Genomic DNA, 24,146 nt, shown 5'->3' with positions numbered 1-24,146 from the left:
AATGAATTAAGCTAGACATACTTGGGCTAAGGGCATTTCTTTTAGTTGTAGACGTGTGCTTTTCGAAAGGAAAGCAAACTAGAAGCTTATCAGTTTTAATAATTTTAAATAGGAATTTTGTAAACTAATGGATAAGAAATCATCAACCTCGATACACGTATGTCGACGTTGCTTTCTTTAACGTCGACGATTCGGTGATCCTTTACTTTTTTATTTTGCTGTCGACTAGAAATATAATCTAATAAAGGAAGCAGATTTGCCATTTTGCACAAATGCATCTTTGAAAGGACCACTCAAAGCATCAAACGTTAGGAGTTCTAAATTCGCTTCGACTAATGAAACAAAACCTTGGGAAAGTATGCATCTGCGATAAAGATCGTATTAAAGGGAATTAATCATTGTTCTAATGAAAATAAAACTTCCTTTGTTAACCGTCTGGTTTTGGTGGGGCTCCGAATTTATATAGCGCTGAAATCAGTGAGAAATGGCCAGCGAGGTCTCGCGCCATTTGCTCTCGCCACGAGGTAGCACTAGAAGAAGACGAGGGTTCTAGGGCTCGCACCCCAATTGCCTCGGTTTCACTGGATTGAAACGTCTTTGGAGTACGCCGCGAAAGAAGAAGCGACATGGTCCCAAACAATGATGCTCCCGACGAGAAGAGAAGCAAGAAGCGACGTCGCTCTCGCAAACATAGCGTCAGTTCCAGTGGAAGTGTGTCGTCATGCAGCTCATCGGCCTCGAGCAAGTCCGAAGCAACACGCAGGCGACCAACCCATACCGATCTAGAAAAAGATCCGAAAGGCTCCGCGATTGCCACGCTGGAATCGAACTTGCCGGTAGCCACGACCACCGCCCTTCAACTGGACGAAGTAATTCCCCCACGCCACAAGAGCCCTCTCAAATGGAGGCTGTCTTTCGCCGCCGATTTCCAGCGCAAGTCCTCGGACCCCAGCGAGCCTCAGCAGCAACTCGCTTCCGCCGACTTTGGTCCGGTAGAACCTCACGTTGCTACTCCCACTGCTCCGACGACGGAGAAGCCTGGAGAGAGCAACCGGCTCCCAGTGCAGGAGGACCAACAGGCGCCCCAGCCAGAAGGTGAAACCGCCCTGCTAGCTCAGTCTCCGGAGTGCGCCGTCAGCGGTGCGAATACACTCCAGAGGCTGTCCGCGACCTCGATCAAGGGGAGGGCCGAGGGCTCTCCGAAGCTCTCGGAAGGAAAGCCGGAGCCACAAGATGGACGCAAAGTGAGCCAGTCAAGTCGCAAAGCGAGTTTATCTCACCAGCACGCTTCGTTGTCCTCTGTCCTTCTTGAACTTAACACCATCAACAAAGAACACCTCGAAGGCCAGCGAATCAAGTCAGAAGCTCGGAGGACCTCGTACTTTGATTTGAATCACGTGAGTTTCATACTACTTGTCACCGTTTCACTCTCCTACCCCCCTTCGTGCCGTTCCTCACTGTTTTGTGTCCAACATTTCCGAAGACAATAGTGTAGTTATAAAGATACGAGAGCAGTTTTGCGTAGGCCTTGCCGGTTCAAATGCGTGCGAATAAGCGAAATATTTGTCTCGTATTGACGATGCGGTCAGCATAGTCACCGACAGGCGAACAAAAAACGCGCGGTGCGCCCCCAGAACAGACACGGATGCAGGGAGGAAGCAGGAATGAAGAATGACATTTAATGAATTGTTTCCTCGCTGAATCAGATGCTAATGGCCTTTGTGGTATTCCTTCAATTAAGTGCCTTTCAAATGGCTAGGTAGTGCCCCCGGCGCAGGACTCGCCTCCAGCGGAGAACGCTCTTTCGGGATCGTGGTATTTGTTTCAGCAGTGAATACGGTCTCTATAACGGTAGCCTGGGTATGTCCGCGCGAACTCTTGCAGTTGTGCTGCTTCCAACTTCTGTCAATGCCCAGTGGTTTCGCGTGCGGTTGATCGTCGCTTTTTTCGAACTCTTCCGTTTTGTCCTCGGTGACCAACGTTCGCAGACCGAGTTCGTCCATCCCGTCGTTAGCATCAGTTGGTCGGTGGCAATGTTATTTTTGAAGTTCACGCTGAGTCGCGGTCTTGCTGATCTGGTAATAGTACGTGCTTTCCGTTTCTCCCGTGACAGCAGTCGCAAGTAATCTTCCCCTAGACGAGCTCATTGCGATTACATTGAAGGAGTCCAGCTTATCTGATCGTTCATGTCGATTGCTGTGGTTGTTGGGGTGAAGGTAAGGAACTTAGCTGATTCTTGTCTAGCCAGCCTTCTGCGCGGAGTCGGTTGTGTTCACGTTGTTTATGATGTTCCACTCCTAACAAGCAGTCACAGCCTATCAAAATGGCGGCGTCGCGGTTACCTTCGTCGCAACAGGTGCTATGAACGTTGATGGAATTACGTTGCATTGCATCAATAGTCATCTTGTTAGGACAGGGAATCTGCTGGCTGCAGACCAGAATAACTTCCAGGGCTTCTTATAGCGTAGTGGTGGCATTATTTGTACCATGGAAGAGTTAACAATATCTCATAGCCGTATGCGTCTCCCTGCTTTGAGTACTCTTGGCAGGCTGAACGTAGTTGGGCCCTTTTAGCGTGTGTATCTATCTATCTATCTATCTATCTATCTATCTATCTATATATATATATATATATATATATATATATATATATATATATATATATATATATATATATATATATATATATATATATCGGCGTCGTTCTTTCACTCGGCCTATGGAGCAGTGCCGAATACATGTATGTATGTATATATATATATATATATATATATATATATATATATATATATATATATATATATTCGGCACTGCTCCATAGGCCGCGTGAAAGAACGACGCCGATCACATCAACTTGCTGCAAATACAGAGCTTTATTGTAACTGCATCGATGTTTGCATGATCTAAAATACACGTGAATAGTGTTCCAGAAGATATGCAGGTGCATAACATGCCTTTATGTTTTATGTGCAAAACGTAAAAAACGACTACGTATCGTCTTGCCACAGATTTCTGGTGAACACAAGCTGTCCACCGCTGAATGAAGAACTACATCCGATCCCAAAGAGCCGTCACAGGCTAGTATGTTGCTAAAGTTCTTCCACTTTTGACGCTGAAGATGTCGCACCACGTCGTTCACAATATCCAACGATTTGCATTTCGATTTCTGCATAAATACGTAGCTTTCACAAGGGCGAATTCCGTCGCGACTGCCCGTGTTCTGTTCTCACAATATAAAACTTTTCGGCGTTTCAGGTGAATTTGCTTCAAACAGCTTAAATTTAAAAGAGTAATGTTTTTTGTACGTCCTGTCACAAATAAAATTTCAAGTGATATCAATAGATCAGGTGATATCAAACGATCATGAGAACTATCAACCCGGTGATTGAGAAATGTGCGGAATATATCCAACCATTATATATATATATATATATATATATATATATATATATATATATATATATATATATATATATATATATATATATATATATATATATATATATATATATATATACTTCATTGATTACGAGAAAGCCTTTGATTCAGTCGAAACCTCATTGAGGCATTGCGGGGAATCAAGGTGTAGACGAGCCGTACGTAAAAATACTGGAGCACATCTATAGCGGCTCCACAGCCACCGTAGTCTTCCATAAAGAAAGCCACAAAATCCCAACAACGAAAGGCGTGAGACACGGAGAGACGATATCTCTAATGCTATTCACAGCGTGTTTACAGGAGGTATTCCGAGACCTGGATTGGGAAGAATTGGCAATAAGAGTTAATTGAGACTACATTAGTAACTTGCGATTCGCTAATGATATTGCCTTGCTTAGTAACTCAGGGGACAAATTGCAGTGCATGCTCACTGACCTGGAGAGGCAAAGGAGAAAGGTGGGTCTAAAAATTAATCCGAAGAAAACTAAAGTAATGTTTGACAGTCTCGGAAGAGAACAGCAGTCTACGATAGGTATCGAGGCACTGGAAGTGGTAAGGGAATACAGGAGGTTGCCATTATCCCTCAAGAGAAAAGTGTATAACACCTGTGTCTTCTAGGACTCACGTACGGGGCAGAAGCCTGGAGGCATACGAAAAGGGTTCTGCTTAAATTGAGGACTACGCGATGAGCTATGGAAAGAAGAATGATGGAGGAACGTTAAGGGATAAGAAAAGAGCAGATTGGGTAAGGGAACGAACGCGAGTTAATGACATCTTGGTTGAAATCAAGAAAAAACAAATGGGCACGGGCTGGACATGTAATGAGGACATAAGATACCTGATGGTCATTAAGGGTTACGGACTGGATTCCAAGGGAAGGGAAGCGTATCAAGGGGCGGCAGAAAGTTAGGGTGGGCGGATGACACTAATAAATTGGCAGGGACGACATGGCCACATTTAGTACATGACCGGAGTAGTTGGAGAAGTATGGGAGAGGCCTTTGCACTGCAATGGACGTAACCAGGCTGCTGATGATGATAACAGGTCATTCCACATTTGTCGGTGATCGCAGCTGCGTTCCGCGAACTCTTTTGAAAAGAGGACGTCGCGAAGGTCTGCGAAGACCTATACCAGACTATTTTCAAAGCTTTTCTGGAGACCTTGGCAAAAGCTCCAGTTCAGGCTCACTGCCAGAAAGACTAGCCTATCACGCCATCCGTAGACGCCTGTCAAAACGGATTCGGCGCTTTGATCATTAAAAATGGTCAGCCACTAGCGCACTCATCGTTGTCTCTCTCGAAATCACAACATACATATGCACAAATATAAAAATGCTAGCGGTCGCATATAGTTACGAGAAATTCCAGCAGTACTGGTCCTGGTAGCCGGAGGTCGCAGCGGAATCTGATCACAAACCACTCGAGATAATTTTGAATAAACCATTGTGTCAGCACCCACTTCAAATTCATCGCATGAGCCTCAAACTGCAAAGGTGTCGCCTAGCTGTGAAATACAGGTCAGGGAAAGACTATTTGGTTTGAGACTTGTTATACCGTTTTCCGAGTTTACCAATCTTGAGTGAATCCGCAGGAAAATTGTACAATACCATGGCGAATCTTCCGCTTTTAGGCAAGCGCCTGAATAAAGCTTTGCGAGAAACCGAACAACCGGCCATGCATCAACTTCGCCAATAATATTGAGGAGGCATTCCTTCCTGTGATGGTGGTCGACCAGCGCAGCTGCTATGGTGGTATCAGTTATATCGGTACAGAGTTTTGTTAGTATGCAACTGTACATCTAATTGTGTGCATGTCATTTACGTCAAATACAAATGAATACATAATCACTTGTTGTCTTGTCTCTTTCTCTTTAGTTGCGCTTTCTTTTATCACGCGTGGCCTTCCCATAGCCAGCGGGGGAGCGAAATGGTACAAAAATTCTCCTTTGTCGCCATATCAGGCGTGCACTACGTCGCGCACTTCGTCATACATACACACAGCTTCCACCGAAGGGCTCATACGACGCCCCTATTAAGACGCAGGTGTTGTTGACACCACTGCGACGGAGCGTCGTTTATGCGTAGGTGGCCGTTCAACAGTGCCTCGACGCAAGCGACGATGTGCGTTGACCGGGGCACAGTTCAAAAAATTCCACAAAACAAAACACCTTTTTTCTAATTAGCAAATGAGCGTATTTCCTACTTAATGAGGTGAATGAATTTTCGAAGGACTAGAGCTTTATTCTAGCAGACAAACATGCGGTTGTCCGTTTCCTTTCCTTAGAAGCCCATGTATTGACAGCAGACGGAAATTCTACAATGTTTGCTGCTTCACTGTGAAATGTGTAATGTGAAAAGTTAATGAAACTCGGCCTAATGTTGGCGTCGTCTACGCGGGCACGCGTAACATAATTTGTGTCGGGAGAGTTTTCTTAAAACAAAAATTACGGCCGTTTTCTGTCACCATACTCCCTCCGTAGATGCCCATGTATTGACAGCAGGCGGGAATTCTGTATTGTTTACAACTTCAAAGCGAACGAACTAATTTTGACAAGTAAATCAAACTTGGCTTATTGATGGAGTCAACTTAGCGTCATTTTTCAGTACAATTATTTTTCCCAAGTACATAGATTAGATTGAAAGCTATAGAGCATTCGCAAGAGAATTGGCTTTGCCGCAAGGCCTTTAATATTCGCGCCACGATTTTCCGGAGGGTAGCCATAGACAGCTTCGCTGTAATACAAACACAAGTTGGCCCGACAGGAAGCTGACGCCATTCGGCAGTTACGCAGCTCCTTGGATTTACGGGATGAACTATGCACGGAACATCTCATTTTGTTGTAGCGCAAGCTGGACAAGGACAACAGAAAGGCACATCTGACACACACAACGCTTTCTGTTGTCCTTGTTCAGCTTGCACTACAACAAAATAAGATATGCCGTAAAAACAAGCCCCTGTAGATATCCTCATTACACACGGAACAGGGCATTGTTGTACGCAGCTACCGACTCGTTATCACTACCAAGATGTGCGATGACATTCTAGCAGCTGTGAACCACCTTTACAGCAAACATTTCAGGTTGCATGAGGAATGTATCCCCCACTAATCTTCTATTTGTGCCCCCGATTCTTTGACAAAAGCTGAAAGCTGCTCTACAGTTGACCTTGAGGCTTAATTAGCTGTACTCAGCTGCTTATGCAAACCTAGGTCAGCCTATGGCAAACATTGCAACGCTGCTCTGACCCAACCCCTCACGCATTGACCCGAATCCTGCCGTAACATCTGGTGTCCCGCAAGTACCGTTTGGGGCCCTCTGCTCTTCTTGATTTATATTAATGATCTTCCTACTTGGCTTTCTTTCTCAACTATCCGCCTGTTTGCAGATGACTGTGTGGTTTACCAGAAAATTACTAACCATGACGATTATCTCAATCTGCAACGTAATCTAGATAGGGTATTTGAATGGTGCAGTCAATGACTCACGACACCTAATACAACGAAATGTAAAAGTACGTACGTTTCTCGCCACAGCACTAATCATTGTCCGCGTACTTACTGGCTAAATAATATTCCATTACCACCTATCGACAGCTAGAAATACCTTGGTGTTCACATTTCTTCTAATCTATCCTGGAATACGCATGTAGAATATGTAACTGACAACATCAATCGCATGCTTGGTTATCTGCGTCGAAACTTTTTTGATGCCCCATCGTCCCTGAAGCTAACACTTTACAAAACTTTGGTACGTTCTAAATGCATTCCTGCATGCGCCATATGGGATCCTACTCAGACTACACTCATTCAAACTTATCATCTTGTCAAATTATTTACGTCATTCCAGTGTCACATCTCTGAAAAAAAACCTAAACTTGCCCGACCATTCGTTGCGTCGAAAGTCATCTCGCCGTAGCCTTTTTCATAAAATCTATTACTATAACATCGAGATGAAGGATGTTTTGTTTCCTCTACCTCATTACATATCTTCAAGGACCGATCATCGCTTCAAGGTGGGGCTACCTTCTTGTCGCACAAAATTGTGCAATGACTTTTGTTGCTAGAACAAGTGTCGCATGGAAGCACCTTCCCTCCACAATCGCCGGCATAGCTGATGACCACAAGTTCGAGATCGCTTTACAAGACGCCTTGTAATATTTGGGTTTGTTTGTTGCCTGCACGCCTTACTATTTCTTCTCGACTCCTGTCTGTAGTGCCTTTGGGACCAGAAAGTATTCAAAATAAAAAAAAAATAAAAAAATAGATGCTGTTCTAAGTTGGGCTCCTGCGCGCGCGATGACTTGCTTTACCGCTTAGCGTTTGAAAAAAATTGCGAAAATATGCGTACTGTGCTCCCTTAGGGAGCATCTACCGTGACACTACAGTTTGAGACGGCGCAGAACTGGGTCGGAGTAGCCGAGATTGCAAAGAGTCACCCGGCCGTGCCTGTGACGCGTGTTTTCAAAAAGCAGCAAACTTTCAGGGCTAATAGGATTTATGCCTTGCGGTAGCGTGAAAGATGAGCAAGAAAAGCGAGGCGAGTAGCGCATTGCAGACTGTCAAACGCGAAAAAAGAAACGGTCAACCAAGTGTCGACGCAAAGGAACAGAAGGACGACGTAATTGCGCGTAACACAGATTATACGAAATAAAGACAAAATGTGTCAATAGCGAGTACGACAAAATTCACCTACAATTGCGATACTAGTTAACGCCAAATTTGAGCGGAGCTGTATACGTGCTTTCATTCCGTGATATACTGGTTGGCGCGGTCTATATGTCTCCTGCGGCACTTTGAAAATGGAGCGAAATGTGGCGCGACTGCCTCGTTTATCGCAGAATTGCGAGAGGCAGCGTCTGGGTGATGCGAGGGCGCGATTGACAGCAGCCGCCGCACACAGATTATCCCAGAAGACGCGTGCTACTCTCGTGCCATCGTGTAGTGATCATCGCCGAAGAGCACGTCTTATGCGGCACTACGCTTTTTTTTTCTCGCACTTTCGCCATACTCTTCTCCTCCGCTTTCCGTCTCAATGGTCCTCTGCACCCGCCTTCTCCGCTTTCCTCCTCGCGCTCTATTCGCGTTCGCCATCTTTTATCCGCCGCTGCGTTGGTTCTTTCATCCTTCTACGTGCACGTTCGCTCGGTTACGCCGATGCTCCCCACAGGAACGGGTGCCTAAGCGCTGCACTCTAAGAAAGAATGAAAGAGAAAGATCATAGGCATATAACGAACATTTAAATCAACTTAAGTATGGGGTTTTATGTGCCACAAACAAGATTTGATTATGAGGCACGCGGTCGTGGGGGACGCCGGAATAATTGTGACCACCGGGCATATTTAACGTGCCCAAAATGTGCAGGACGCAGGCTTTAAGGCATATAAATGAAATGACTTGCTTGCTTTCTTCCTTTATTATGGCGCGAGCCCACTACAGGTAATTGACCAAGTAGTCGGAGGTTAAACGGGTGGGGGGGGGGGAGAAAACTTGGGGATGAAGTATATGTGAGGCAATACGTGAAGTTATAGAATGAATTAAGCTAGACATACTTAGGTTAAGGGCATTTCTTTTAGTTGTTGACGTGTGCTTTTCGAAAGGAAAGCAAACTAGAAGGTTATCAGTTTTAATAATTTTAAATAGGAATTTTGTAAACTAATGCATAAGAAATCATCACCCTCGATGTACGTATGTCGACGTTGCTTTCTTTAACGTCGATGATTCGGTGATCCTTTACTTTTTTACTTTGCTGCCGACTAGAAATAAAATCTGATAAAGGACGCAGATTTGCCATTTTTGCACAAATTCATCTTTGAAAGGACCACTGAAACCATGAAAACTTAGGAGTTCTAAATTCCCTTCGACTAATGGAACAAAACCTTGGGGAAGTATGCATCTGCGATAGAAATCGTATTAAAGGGAATTAATCATTGTTATAATGAAAACTAAACTTCCTTTGTTAACAGCCTGGTTTTGCTGTGGTTCCGAAATTATATAGCGCTGAAATCAGTGAGAAATGGCCAGCGAGGTCTCGCGCCATTTGCTCTCGCCACGAGGTAGCACTAGAAGAAGACGAGGGTTCCAGGGCTCGCACCCCAATTTCCTCGGTTTTACTGGATTGAAACGTCTCTGCGGATCGCCGCGAAAGAACAAGCGATATGGTCCCAAACAACGATGCTCCCGACGAGAAGAGAACAAAGAAGCGACGTCGCTCTCGCAAACATAGCGCCAGTTCCAGTGGAAGTGTGTCGTCTCGCATCTCGTCGTCCTCCAGCAAGTCCGAAGCAACACGCAGGCGACCCAGCCATACCGATCTAGAAAAAGATCCGAAAGGCTCCGCGATTGCCGCGCTGGAATCGAACTTGCCGGTAGCCACGACCACCGCCCTTCAACTGGACGAAGTAAATCCCCCACGCGAGAAGAGCCCTCTCAAACGGAGGCTGTCTTTCGCCGCCGATTTCCAGCGCAAGTCCTCAGACACCAGCGAGCCTCAGCATCAACTCGCTGCCGCCGACATTGGTCCGGTAGAACCTCACGTTGCTACTCCCACTGCTCCGACGACGGAGAAGCCTGGAGAGAGCAACCGGCTCCCAGAGCAGGAGGACCAACAGGCGCCCAAACCAGAATGTGAAACCGCCCTGCCAGCTCAGTCTCCGGAGTGCGCCGTCAGCGGTGCGAATCCACTCCAGATGCTGTCCGCGACCTCGATCAAGGAGAGGGCCGAGTCCTCTCCGACGCTCTCTGGAGGACAGCCGGAGCGACAAGATGGACGCAAAGTGAGCCAGTCAAGTCGCAAAGCGAGTTTATCTCACCAGCACGCTTCGTTGTCCTCAGTCCTTCAAGAACTTAACACCATCAACCAAGAACACCTCGAAGGCCAGCGAATCAAGTCAGAAGCTCGGAGGACCTCGTACTATGATTCGGATCGCGTGAGTTTCATACTACTTGTCACCTTTTCACTCTCCTGCCCCCGTTCATCCCGTTCCTCACAGTTTTGTGTCCAACATTTCCGAAGACAATATTGTATTGATAAAGAGACGAGAATACATCTACTTAGGGCAGGTAGTGAGGGCGGATCGGGATCATGAGACCGAAATAATCAGAAGAATAAGAATGGGCTGGGGTGCGTTTGGCAGGCATTCTCAGATCATGAACAGGAGGTATCCATTATCCCTCAAGAGAAAAGTATATAATAGCTGTGTCTTACCAGTACTCACCTACGGAGCAGAAACCTGGAGGCTTACGAAAAGGGTTCTACTCAAATTGAGGACGACGCAACGAGCTATGGAAAGAAGAATGATAGGCGTAACGTTAAGGGATAAGAAAAGAGCAGATTGGGTGAGGGAACAAACGCGAGTTAATGACATCTTAGTTGAAATCAAGAAAAAGAAATGGGCATGGGCAGGACATGTAGTGAGGAGAGAAGATAACCGATGGTCATTAAGGGTTACGAACTGGATCCCAAGTGAAGGGAAGCGTAGCAGGGGGCGGCAGAAAGATAGGTGGGCGGATGAGATTAACAAGTTTGCAGGGACGGCATGGCCTCAATTAGTACATGACCGGGGTTGTTCGAGAAGTATGGGAGAGGCCTTTGCCCTGCAGTGGGCGTAACCAGGCTGATGATGATGATGAAAGAGACGAGAGCAGTTTTGCGTAGGCCTTGCCGGTTCAAATGCGTGTGAATAAGCGAAATATTTTTCTCGTATTGACGATGCGGTCAGCATAGTCGCCGACAGGCGAACAAAAAACGCGCGGTGCGCCCCCAGAACAGACACGGACGCAGGGAGGAAGCAGGAATGAAGAATGACATTTAATGAATTGTTTCCTTGCTGAATCAGATGGTAATGGCCTCTGTGGTATTCCTTCAATTAAGTGCCTTTCTAATGGTTAGGTAGTGCCCCCGGCGCAGGACTAGCCTCCAGCGGAGAGCGCTCTTTCGGGATCGTGGTATTTGTTTCAGCAGTAAATGCGGTCTCCATAACGGTAGCCTCGGTATGTCCGCGCGAACGCTTGCAGTTGTGCTGCTTCCAACTTCTGTCAATGCCCAGTGGTTTCGAGTGCGGTTGGTCGTCACTTTTTTAGAACACTTCCGTTTTGTCCTCGATGACCAAAGTTCGCAAACCGAGTTCGTCCATCCCGTCGTTTCCACCAGTTGGTCGGTGGCAATGTAATTTCTGAAGTTCACGCTGAGTCGTGGTATTGCTGATCTGGTAATAGTACGTGCTTTCCGTTTGTCTCTTGACAACAGTCACAACTAATCTTCCTCTAGACGAGCTCATTGCGATTACATTGAAGCAGTCCAGCTTGCATGATCGTTCGTGTCGTTTGCTGTGGTGGTTGGGGTGAAGGTAAGGGACTTAGCTGATTCTTGTCTAGCCAGCCTTCTGCGCGGAGCCGGTTGTGTTCACCTTGTTTATGATGTTACACTCCTAACAAGCAGTCACAGCCTATCAAAATGGTGGTGTTGCGGTTGTCTTCGTCGCAACAGGTGCTATGAACGTTGATGGAATTACTTGCATTGCATCAATAGTCATCTTGTTAGGACAGGGAATCGGCTGGCTGCAGATCAGAATAACTTCCAGGGCTTCTTATAGCATAGTGGTGGCATTATTTGTACCATGGAAGAGTTAACTATATCTCATAGCCTTATGCGTCTCCCTGCTTTCAGTACTCTTGGCAGGCTGAACGTAGTTGGGCGCTTTGAGCGTATATATATATATATATATATATATATATATATATATATATATATATATATATATATATATATATATATATATATAATGGTAAACTGCTTTTCGTGCCTTTCTTTCCTATATTACGCTGGCCGCCTGATATTCCCGGTCACACAAACCGCCCGTGTGTTATCACCGTCGCATAGTGTTCTTGACAACAAAATAGCAAGCGTGCACTTTTCAAGAAAAGAAACGACAGCAAGACAGATGACGTTTCTTGTTGTTACAAAAATGGCCCTTCGCCGATGTCGGCGATGAGTAATTATTAAGGTACAATGATTACACCTGACGACGTAAACAGTGGTTGCAAGTAGCAGGTCTCTTGCGCGCATTCGCCCGGTGCCCCGCTGACGAGGATCTTAGGCCTCGTCGCTCCGTCTCTTTAGCTTGACCCCCTTACAACAGTGCATGTGCTCACGTTGTGGCGTCAATACTGATATTCAATATCGAAGCAGTCTGCGTCTCATACAGCCATTTTAAATGAATATTTTCTCTGTGCGCGTAGATGGTGGAAGCAATACACACACTGTGTCCACAAATGATCCCACAAGTAGCGAAGTAAATTCGACATCAAAGCAACCAAATTTCGAAAGAATATTCCGAAGGTTTTTATGAGCAGTAGAAAAATATTTAAAAATGTAGCTAGCTTGAAAGAAAAAAGAAACGTTCACATAAGTGGTCGTTTCCTTGCATTCTAGAAGCTCGCTGTTGCATTGTTGCAAGAATCATTCGCATGAACAATTTCTTGGAGAGCGGGTAAATGTCCACCAGAACGGGCACGCTAATCAAAACAGTTACATTTTTCCTGTTTCGTTATTGCAAACTTAATTAAGGGCATTCGAAATGTTAAGTGCAATCTGCCATCTTTGCAGCAACGCGCTAGGCGACATCTTGTCTAAGACGCGGCAAAATGAAACTGCTCGCTCGACAGCCTAATTTCACGCATAGCTACTTCTTTCACCCTTGTTCTGTGGTGTCCTCTTCCTGTGGTTCGCTGTTGTGTGCGAAGCAAGACGCTTTTGGTAACGCATGCAAGAAGCCAGGCTTGCTTTTCTTTTTTGTTAGTACTGAAGGGAGGAGGGCAATTGCCATAACAAAATCATCGCATCATATATAATCCGCATGCTGATCAGTGGCCTACGCTCACGGTATTTTCCATTTTGTTCCAGCGCGCCCATTTGTTTAAAGCGCCATGTATAAAAGACCCTCACAATCCCTCTTCCCCCCCCCCCCCCCACTGGAACAGTTTTTTTTTAATCTGTGACTTTTCTTTTATCCCCATCAGCTTCGTTTAAAATTAACGCTGAACGGCAACGCACCCTTCCGTGCAACCATTTTTCTAATTTTTATGGCAAACAGTGCTGTTCTACATACAACGCACGTAGTGCTATTAAAGTGTTTGGAGCATTTTGGCTGTTCGAAAAACATTGCTAAGCAACTGAAAAACTCCTCACGGGTTAGTGCGGCACATTTTGCTTTAAATATTTTCCACACAAAAGTAAAACCAAGGTAACTTCTGGGAAGAGAGCGCGTCTTTCACGAAATTTGTAATTTTTACTCGTACCAAAAAAAAAAAGGAAATCGCGTTGACAGATTACCACAAGTGCGCAGGGGTGTCATTTATTGAAGCCATTTATTCACTGAAAAAATTTCGAGAGCTCATTAACGTCCATCAAAGCATTTTTGGTCACGCTAGAGATAAAAAAGGAAGAGCGGGTATCACATTCGGTGCACATGCCTTAACCCATCTTTCCAGCAGGTCACCGACGGCGTAGACAGACAAGGATCGCGCGCTATATTCTCAAGCCGCCATGAAGTGTCATGACAGGGGTTCTGTTACCCACATCATTTGACCTTTCTTTTGAGTTTCCTTTTCAGTTTTCACTTAAAGTTTTACTCCGTTGAAAAACCTACTGCATCATTGTCGGCGCGGACGTTCACAGGCTTTAAACCATACATTCGCTTCATTTCTGTGAATCCTACCAATAAGATGACAAGCGCATTAGAAGCACCAGCGGCGGCTACCTCATCCGTGCTTTATAACTCCAAATAGCTTTTTCTTAATTGAGAGTGTGAGCACCATGTACAAACACCGTATATTTAAATACATACAAAGGAAAAAGTTTGTTATAATAATTCAAGAAACGCGGTAGCCAGCTAACAATTATTTCTAAAGACATGGATAGTCTATGCATAGACAACAAATCTGTTGCCGTATGCTCACCTCGCTTGAAATTATATTGCATGCTTTCTTTCATTCTGAAAGAAACCTGCAGACTTCAGTGACCCCTTCACCACAGCATTTCATCCGTGCCGTGTGAAATGCACTTGAATGATGCGTGCATCAGTATTGCTTTTCCTTCCATAGACAATGCTAATCACTCATTAAATAAAAATAGTTCAAATAATTTACTTTTATCAGTGACGGAAATATCGCCACTTTCATGACAAGGTCATAAATACATATATAATTCCATCCGAAACCCAACTGAGGCCAAACCGGATCCACTGCGCAGCAGCGCTTATACCCGGACTCGCAGGAAAAAAAAAAGAGAGAGACTGCAGTTTCGCCTTGAAGGCGACGTAGTATTAGTGATAGCGAAGTATAAAACAATTACCGGAAGGAAAATTATTACCATGTAAATCCGTGTAAGGGCGGCACCCATGTAAGAGCCCCACCACCAACTGGACCTTCTATATATATATATATATATATATATATATATATATATATATATATATATATATATATATATATATATATATATATATATATACATATATATATATATACATACATATATATATATATATATATATATATATATATATATATATATATATATATATATATATATGTATATATATATATATATATATATATATACTTGTTTAATCCAACCGAGTAGCAATCGCGTTCGGTGCGCTGGTTCCGACCACGTTCAAGATCGTATTTTCGCACACAGTGTACTTTCTCGCGTTGCTACTAGATGGCGGGAGAAGGCTATCACGGAAGTGCACGGCGAATTTCATGCATATAGTTAGAAAAATTAGATCATATGGCCGGTCCCATGTAAGGCTCGTTAAAATCTTGACAGAATAGTGCAGTCCTTGCACGAGTCTAGCTATACGTTAATTCTATCGGCCATATAAATTGTAGGTAGCATTCATTTATTAATTAAAATAACAAGCCTAGCGTAATGCACGCACTAATTAAACCTGTAAATATCGCACTGGATGAACGCGTGCACTGTCAAAACGCCGGCATTATGAAGAAGGCCGCCAGCGGGGGCGAAAGCTTCGTGCAGCCGCGCGATTCACCTCGCGACTCCGCAGATTAGATTTATGATCATCATCTGTCTACCTTTATGTCCGCTACAACACGGCCTCTATCAACGATATCTCCAATTACCACTTTCTCTTGGACTACGCAATCTGCAACACTGGGGGCGCAATAAGACAGCCCGGCAACGAAGAGAGCGCGCATGAAGCTGGCAGCCATCCCAGCGTGGCCTGAACCACCGCACCCGCTAATTATTACCGACAATTAGACACGACACGCGGGCTGCGTAAGGGTTAGCCGCGCACAGTCATTCGCAGCTACGCCTCTCCTTCAAAAAACGCTGGTTTGCTCACGTGACCTCCAACAAAGCCAAACATTCAGCGCATGGGAAGATAATGCCTATCAAGCCTCCATCCTTTTCAGCTCAGTATTTTGTGCTTATTCTGGCACCAACAGTCGCTCATTCAAATGGCTTTTGTACTTTATAAGGAGAAGAGACGTGGACAGATGAACCGAGAAATATAAAACACGCGTCCAGCTCGCTTCTACCGCGGCTGCGGACGACGCAGTATCCACCTTGGTATCCACCCGCTAAAAACACGCGTGAGCGCCAACCTCAGAGCCAACTGTGGGCATGTCGCTTGTCGGTACTTGACCATTACCCGTCTCACGTTGAGAAGGAAGCGTATTTGCCACCGTATATCAACGCCAACGGAAGCATAACACGAGGCGCGCGGGGAGAGAGCACACGCGAAAGGACCACCCATCTCGGATTACAAGCTTCAACGCGGCGAAGAAAATAAAGCGCGCGGCCCGCGTATGTAGTGCTCATCAGACGCACGGACAGCCAAGCGCGGTCACTAAACACTAGAAGACGCGCGCTCTTACTGACTGATTGGGCATGACCGATTAATTTGGACAATCGTTCGCTCTCGTTTTAATGGAGCGATGCGGCTTCATGAATGTTGCGTGGCGTTAAGCCTTCTTAAATAGACAAGTTGGGAGCTATCGCATAGATCTGACCCGTTCTGTACCAGAGCTCCCGTTTTGCAGAGCGCCTCTTCTACAGCAAGGCGTTCATGAGGTATTCAGTTGGCAAAAGTTATCAGGCGTTAATACAAGGCAAGGACGCAGTGAGTAGAGCTTCAGGCAATAGAGGCAAGCTTCAAGCAAACCATGTCGCTTATAAAAACGCAAAAAGTAAATGCACAGGAATATAAATGGGCCTTCTGCGTAATAAAAGCGCTTCGTTGCGCTATTTAAAAGTATATATCTCATGCTGTACATTTCCCTTATGAATTTTTTTCATCATATATGCTTTATCAGCTGCTCAATAAAGTAGTCCACGCTTTTCCTACTTGCTCTCGTGTCCTTCCGCACTTTTCGGATCTCGCTGTTTCAGTATTTACTGAGTGATGTGCAAATATGCTTGTTTATTCGTCTGCCTGATAATCTATTATCCAATAATCCTTTCTTCATCCAAAGGAAAATAAATTAAGCCAATTGCACACGGCATGCTCTAATTAACATTTGCGTTGTTGAGTCGCATTGATTTGTGCTAGTAATTGTAGTTATAAGTTGAGTTCAATAATTCTTGTGCATTGTGTAAGTTTTATAAATGCTGCAGTTTATCTGCTCATATGAACTTCCGACAGGAAAATATTTCTTGATTGCATCGAAGTCTATTAACACTTTTAGAAGACTTTACATGGCTTTTACCATTGACGTGTACCTGTGCGACCTAATACGCGCAAAATACATATATATATATATATATTCCTCATTAAGTGAATTCACTTGTCGCTTGCCTCATCCGGGAGACTCGGGCTGTGAAGTTAAACTGCCTCCTTCAATGAGCTCTCGTAACTACTCAGTAAGGCTGGAACTTGAGTGACTACTTCTTTGAGGTCACACGAACTTTCTTCAAGTGCGAACGTGATTAAAGGTTGTGTGTGTGTATAATATATATATGCACAAGGGGGAGCGGAGTGTCCGAAAAACGGGTCGGGCCCGGGCTCCGACCTCACACCGCCGCCCTGGACAAATGAAAGCTTTCCTTGTATAGTTGTCACAGCGGCATTAGTCAGAAATTCGGGAGCGTAGGGACCATTCTTCCGAGTAATTAGGTAAATGTTAACAGCGCACGTCACCGTGAAAAGAGACTCGACAAAAGCTTTGGTTGCAAAGCACCACGCCACCCAAGGCAGTCTGTACGAGTATCTTAGGCTGCAAGAACAGCGGCCGTAGCTTCGTGGATTGGTGGGAGCGCAGTGAAGTTCCCTTTGCCCGATTCGCTGGACGATGAAGGTGACTGATACATTTTACACTTCTGAATAGCCACAGCGCGACGATCGCCGATCCGCACAACATAAAGGCGATTCGCAACTACGTCACCGAGATGATGGTGGACGTCGCCACTGTAGACAGATCACTCTGCATTTTGAATAACATTTTTAGCGGGAAGCTGCCTAAATGCCTCTTTATTTTTATGTTTGCTTGCAGGCTCCACGCAGCTATCAGATTGTCCTAACTGCAACAGGTGTGTCAATCAAGGTGCAGCACCTCACCCTTATGATCGTCCTTATGCTGATCGCGACGGCCGTGACAATCGTCATTGTGTTTCTATTCGTACGAGGCGCCAAATCACCACCTTCGCCACCGTTCTGCAAGACTGAGGACTGCCTCGTCCACTCGTGGCGCCTCTCTAATGGACTAAACCGCGACCTCGATCCATGCCACAACTTTAGCGCTTACGTCTGCTCCGCTTGGTCGCCTCCGAAAGGCTACCTAGAGTACACGAGCTCGGCCATGGATGATGTAAGGAAATCGTGGTTTCCGCATTTCTACAGCGTACTCAGCGAAGGGACGAAAAGCATTAGTGTGGGCCACAAACCATTGGCCATGTACGAGTCCTGCATGGGCAACCGATCACAGTACGGGTCGAACTTGGACATCTTCTGGAAGTTCCTCAACGAATGTAGACTGTCCTGGCCAGAGAAACCCACGCCAAATGACACCAGCGCCCTCGACGTACTGATGACGCTAGCATTCAAGTGGCAGGTCCCGTTATTCTTCCAAGTGCGCGCTATGCGCTTGTCCTCACCGAATTGGCGTTTCATATTAGAGCCCAGTTCCCTCATACCAATTTTGTATAAGCAGCATCTCACAGTCAAAAGCACCGGCGGATACGCGAAATACTGGGCCACGTTTTTCTACATCCTTAACCGAAACTACACTAAGTATGGGATCGACAAGAAGTTTATCAACAAGACTATGGTCATGGAAGGTGACGTCTTCAGAAAACTGCTGAACACTAGGCGTCTTCCGGTAATCGAACCCGCTCTGGTGCAAATCGCTCGAATAGGACTTCTCACTCCGCAGCTGGCCTCCAAGCTGTGGCTACGTGCCTTCAGGCAGACCGAGCTTGAGCCTGACGTGAAGCACAACGACCAGGTTTTCATCGGCGACGTAGAGTTCTTCAGGACTATGGCGAGCGTGATGTCTTCGTACAGAAGAACCGAGCTGCTGTCCCTGATCGCCTGGTCCTGCGTGCAGCTGTTTGCTCCGGCAGCGGATATCCAGCTGCTTGAGAATCGGTACGACCAGGGCATCACCACATATCGGCCGTACTTCTGCGAGCGATTCGTCGAGGCCGCCTATCGGCTCCTGGTGATTGCGCTCAGCTCCGTGTCGCGCTTCACGCCAGCACAGCGCGCCGCCGTCAAAGCCGGTTTCGATAACTTGGTGTCAGCGGCTGCGGAGGCGGCCAACGCAACGCAATGGCTGGACGTTGAGAGCCGGAAGCTTGCGGTCGAGAAGCTGCGTTCGACGCGACTAAAGCTGTGGCCCCCCGAGCGCTTCCTCGAAAACGACGTGCTCGAGCGCATGTACAGCGATTTTCCCAGCACTGAACTTTCGTTTGCCGAGTACTGGGTGAAGACGAGCCGCTGCGCTGCTAAGATGCATGACCCGCACGCTGACATTGACGTCTTCAGCTTCGCGGTCAACTACGCACTACCGTACGTGCTCTATGACCCCTCCAGCGGCGACGTCAAGGTGGCCGTGGGCGCCATTACTCCGCCCTTGTACTACCCTGGCGGGACCGAGGCCATGTTCTACGGGGGTCTGGGCTTTTCCATGGCACTCAATCTGGTCGCGTCCGTAGACAGGCAGGGACTGCGGTGGCACCCGAACGGCACATTCGGGGACTTCTTTTTGTCCGGGTAAGCTTCCCGTTATTGATGCGGAAATAGGTATTCAAGTATTCCTTTCATTTCTTCGCGTTAGGCCTCAAGCACACCTTACATATTTACGGATCGATGCGTTGAGTCATTAATTTGGTTAAAAACCCCATGGCAGCACTAGCACTATAAGAGGCGCCGTTCAGGAGCGCCACGGATCGATCTTGAACTCCTGGCGTTCTTTAATGGGCGCGTAAATATACAGGGTTTTGTTTTAAAAGCAATCCATTTTGTTTTAAATTTAAGATAGGCAAACAGCAGAATTGTAACCCATAATCTGAAATACTCAGTAGGCGTTAATTCAATGCATCTCAATGCAGAGAAATCTCAATGCAGAGAAATTTCTCAATGCAGAGAAATCAATGCATCTGACTGAACAATTAACATAGCTACGATAAATAACTTTTATTTATAATTATCAGAGCATATTGTAGCCGGCGATTTCGCAAGCCACATGCACCTTAACGAATGAATTCTCAGCACTAAGTTAGTTTCTACACATTAATTTTCATGGTTTCCAACCAGATGCATTATCGTTCCAGTTACATCTGTGGTTCAAAAACAGCAATGCGTTAAAAAAGTAGGGAGCAGCAACAGTGAATTCTTACCGCAAGTTTGACGGTGCATATGTCGGAACCTGTGCCAACCTCAGAATTCCTTTTATGTCAGCATGCCTTGCATATACAGTGTGTCCCAGATAACTTGAGCCAAGAATTTAAAGCTGAAAGGCACGTCGGGAGCGGAATGAAACGAACGCATACCATTCGCAATAGTCTATAGTAACATAGACAATTTTGTTTTTACCCTACAACTCACTAGCTGATTAGTTTGATTCGCCAACTTTTTCATTATTGGCGGAGAACCCCAAGTGTGATACCTAGATTTGTATAGCACCTTCAGAAACTACCGATGGATTTGTTTCTTTACGATACGTCTCCCGTAGTCTTCTCTTCCGGGTTGCAAAGGAAGCCCGCGAAATAGGGAAAAAGCTACGTGACGGAGCACTTGCGCAGTGGTATCGCGCTGCTCTCAAGCGAGCGTTCCGTGAACAAGGTTGGCTCCCGGCGGATGACGGCGAAAATGCGTGCTGCTGGCCGAGCGCTGCCGATGAGATAAAGGAACGCACTGCCGCTTCCTCGTCGTCAGTCACGATGCAGCTGACCTCGTTCACCGATCGCAGTCTCGAGAGCAGCACAATGCCACTGAGCAACCGCTCCTTCACGTGCTTTTTATTATATTTCGCGGGCTTTCTTCGCAACCCGGAAAAAAGGACTACGTGAGACGTATCGTAAAGGACACCACAACTCGATCGGGGGTTTCTGAAGGTGCTCTACGAATCTGCGTATCATACTTAGGGTCCTCGGTCAATATCTAATAACTTGGCTAATTAGACTTTATCAATTAGTTATTTATGGGGAAAAGAAAATAATTGTCTGAGTAACTATGGTTTATGGCGAATAGTATGCGTTCGGTTACATTCGCTTCCGACGCGCCTTTCATCTTTAAATTCGTGGCTCAAATTACGTGGGACACCCTTAGTACAGTCACTAGCTACTATTCGTAGATTTAAATATGTGGTGTCAAGAAATTAATCAAAACGATAATTAGCGTAATTACGGTAATTATTCAATTAATCTTTTTTTCATTTCTCGTAGTAGTAATGGACCACCACATCTTGTGATTTAGGTCAAAGGTTATTACACAGTGATGTTTTCGGGGGTTTTAAATACCGAAACCAGCATCGGAATATAAGGCACGCCATAGGGTGGGACTCTGCAATAATTTTGACCACCTGTGGTTTTTGAACGTGCGCCCAATGCTGGGTGGACAGGTATTGTGTCATTTCGCCCCCATCAATATGTGGCAGCCACGGCTGGGATTTCATCCTGATGCTTAGCAGCGTAACGCAAAACCTGGTAAGAAACTAAGGCAGGTACTAATGATTAGAATTGTGCTGTCTGCCACAGGCAACATTTTAAAGTTGGCTGCAGCTACAATAAAACGCACCTTGTATATGTGGCGTTCTTGTTTGTTTTTGTTTTTTGCAGCATACAGATTTTTTTTTTTCATCGCCTGTGGCAGATAGCGAAATTGTATTCCTTGAGCTGGATTACTCCACGCGAAGAAAATGAATAGGTAACTTTTAGAATATTTAATTTACTACACACATTGCAAATTAGGAGGTAGTGAAAAGTAGCGAAATTCAAAAATTGTAGTCGGTGGGTTTGCAAGTCATACCCACACTGTTAGCAAATGTTGACGATGGCGCCGTAATATGCGTCGCCACACTTGAGATAAAATGTATTGTTCCCCGTCTATTTTTATTAAAACGACGTTTTATACATTGAAGCACAAACGTAACTGCGACGCCAATGTGTTTTATCGCCAACTTCGGGATTTAAGTACTAAAAACTCGTATCACCCTGAAAATTCAGACCAAGATGGTACCTCTTGCCATTTAACCGGCTACAGATTAAATGGCAAGACTGAATTTTCAGGGTGATACGAGTTTTGGGCACCGGCTAAAGTTCATAAATTTCGGCAAGTGTTGTAAAACCTAAGTATTTAGTGAGAAACCCGATCAGTGAAAGTTTTCTAATTAGTCGATTGTGCAATGCGATTTCTCGTGCAAGCAATGTCCACTTCCTTGAGTAATCCAGCTCAATGACTACAATTATGCTTTCTACCCCAGGTGAATTTTAAAAAAATATTTCTGCATAATCTAAAGAAAACCACACCCGGTATAAATGTGCGAGAGCGTTTTTCATTTCGTCTACAGCAAAATGCCGCAGCCGTGCCCGATAACCATACGCGTGACCTCCTCCTTAGCTGCAGAACGCCCTATAACCACTGCAACACACGCTGTTAACGGCAAAGTATTATTATTTTTTTTCTGCCGTGATGTATCGTTTCAATGTCTTCAACCACCTGCAGCTCTTCCGCGAAGGCCTTCGAGGAGAGAGACAGCTGCCTACCAGGGCTTGACGGGCAAGCCGGCAGTGGCGGAGACAACACCCAGAGCATAACCGGCGCGAGGGCCAGCATCTTTCCCGAGATCCCCGCTCTCGAGGTTGCCTACGCGGCGTACCGCCGTGCAGTCAGCGACAGGGGAGACGAAGCTCTTCAGGGAATCGTGGGGGGCTTTTCGGGAGACCAGGTGTTCTTCATGACGCTATGCTACATGACTTGCACGCGACCCGATGCCGTGGGTCCGCACACAGTGGACTGCAACAAGGCGGTGCGCAGTTCGGAGGCCTTCGCCCGGGCATTTCATTGCCCGCCCGAGTCTCAGATGAACCCCAAGATGAAGTGCAAGTTCTTTGGGTGAGAGTCGGGCACTTCCTATGGACTGCGATACGACGTTCACGTGACATCGAACGACACACCTTCATGTGGCCACTACACATACAGTTTTCTGCGCAACATCGAAAGCGATGTCGTCGCCAGCCATGTACTACATACGTACTGCATTATTTCGTGTCTCGACTGACGTGAAAAATCACGGGCTCTCTCTCTCTTTCTCTGAGCATTTAAAAGTAAATACCTATGACATATTCGTTGCAAGGCTTCGTTGTGCTCTAAATTCAGTGTGAAGATCTTAAAGAATGAAATTGAGACAAGACGGGTGCCACCTGATCGTAGTTTTAATTTTCTATTTGCAAGTCGCGATATGGAACGCTGACGCACGTTTTGAATACTCAAAATATCTACAACGTGATGTGGCTGTAACGTTGCAGCCTCCCTTACCCTTATTCGCCTATTTTTTATTTGTAAAATTTAACTGCTCTTTTCTGTTCATTTTTACTGTACAATATATATCGTTGATGCCGTGTCTTCTCATTTGGCGCAAATTAAGTAATGATGCACCTGTTGCTGCTTCCTACATAAAGGTTTCAGTAAACTGTATACATGCCCATGCTGAAGCGAACGTTGCGGTGAAAGCGTCACAAAGGAAAGGAATAGGTGTGGAAAGTCATCATCATCATCACCATCAGCCTGGTTACGCCCACTGCAGGGCAAAGGCCTCTCCCATACTTCTCCAACAACCCCGGTCATGTACTAATTGTGGCCATGCCGTCCCTACAAACTTCTTAATCTCATCCGCCCACCTAACTTTCTGCCGCCCCCTGCTACGCTTCCCTTCCCTTGGGATCCAGTCCGTAACCCTTAATGACCATCGGTTATCCTCCCTCCTCATTACCTGTCCTGCCCATGCCCATTTCTTTTTCTTGATTTCAACTAAGATGTCATTAACTCGCGTTTGTTCCCTCAACCAATCTGCTCTTTTCTTATCCCTTAACGTTACACCTATCATTCTTCTTTCCATAGCTCGTTGCGTTGTCCTCAATTTGAGTAGAACTCTTTTCGTAAGCCTCCAGGTTTCTGCCCCGTAGGTGAGTACTGGTAAGACACAGCTATTATACACCTTTCTCTTGAGGGATAATGGCAACCTGC

The 24,146-nt window shown here is 45.6% G+C and overlaps 1 protein-coding gene across 2 annotated transcripts; it reads left to right on the top strand.

Annotated features, from left to right (window-relative positions):
- The first annotated feature begins 561 nt into the window (after nucleotides 1–561).
- Nucleotides 562–23,255, top strand: LOC135908989 (phosphate-regulating neutral endopeptidase PHEX-like). 2 transcript variants are annotated; one of them, XM_065440852.1, is made up of 3 exons: nucleotides 562–1,397; nucleotides 17,953–19,673; nucleotides 22,626–23,255. In XM_065440852.1, exons 1-3 carry the CDS (start codon nucleotides 627–629, stop codon nucleotides 23,017–23,019), a joined length of 2,886 nt encoding a protein of 961 aa, XP_065296924.1. In that variant the 5' UTR covers nucleotides 562–626; the 3' UTR covers nucleotides 23,020–23,255. The 2 variants fall into 2 exon arrangements, with proteins under 2 accessions (XP_065296924.1, XP_065296923.1); XM_065440851.1 differs by lacking the exon at nucleotides 562–1,397 and adding an exon at nucleotides 9,528–10,361.
- The last annotated feature ends 891 nt before the right edge of the window (nucleotides 23,256–24,146 follow it).

The sequence above is a fragment of the Dermacentor albipictus genome, chromosome 2, assembly GCF_038994185.2.
Source record: "Dermacentor albipictus isolate Rhodes 1998 colony chromosome 2, USDA_Dalb.pri_finalv2, whole genome shotgun sequence".
In the NCBI taxonomy this organism is placed as follows: Eukaryota; Metazoa; Arthropoda; class Arachnida; order Ixodida; family Ixodidae; genus Dermacentor; species Dermacentor albipictus.
This window is presented reverse-complemented; position numbering and strand designations above follow the sequence as displayed.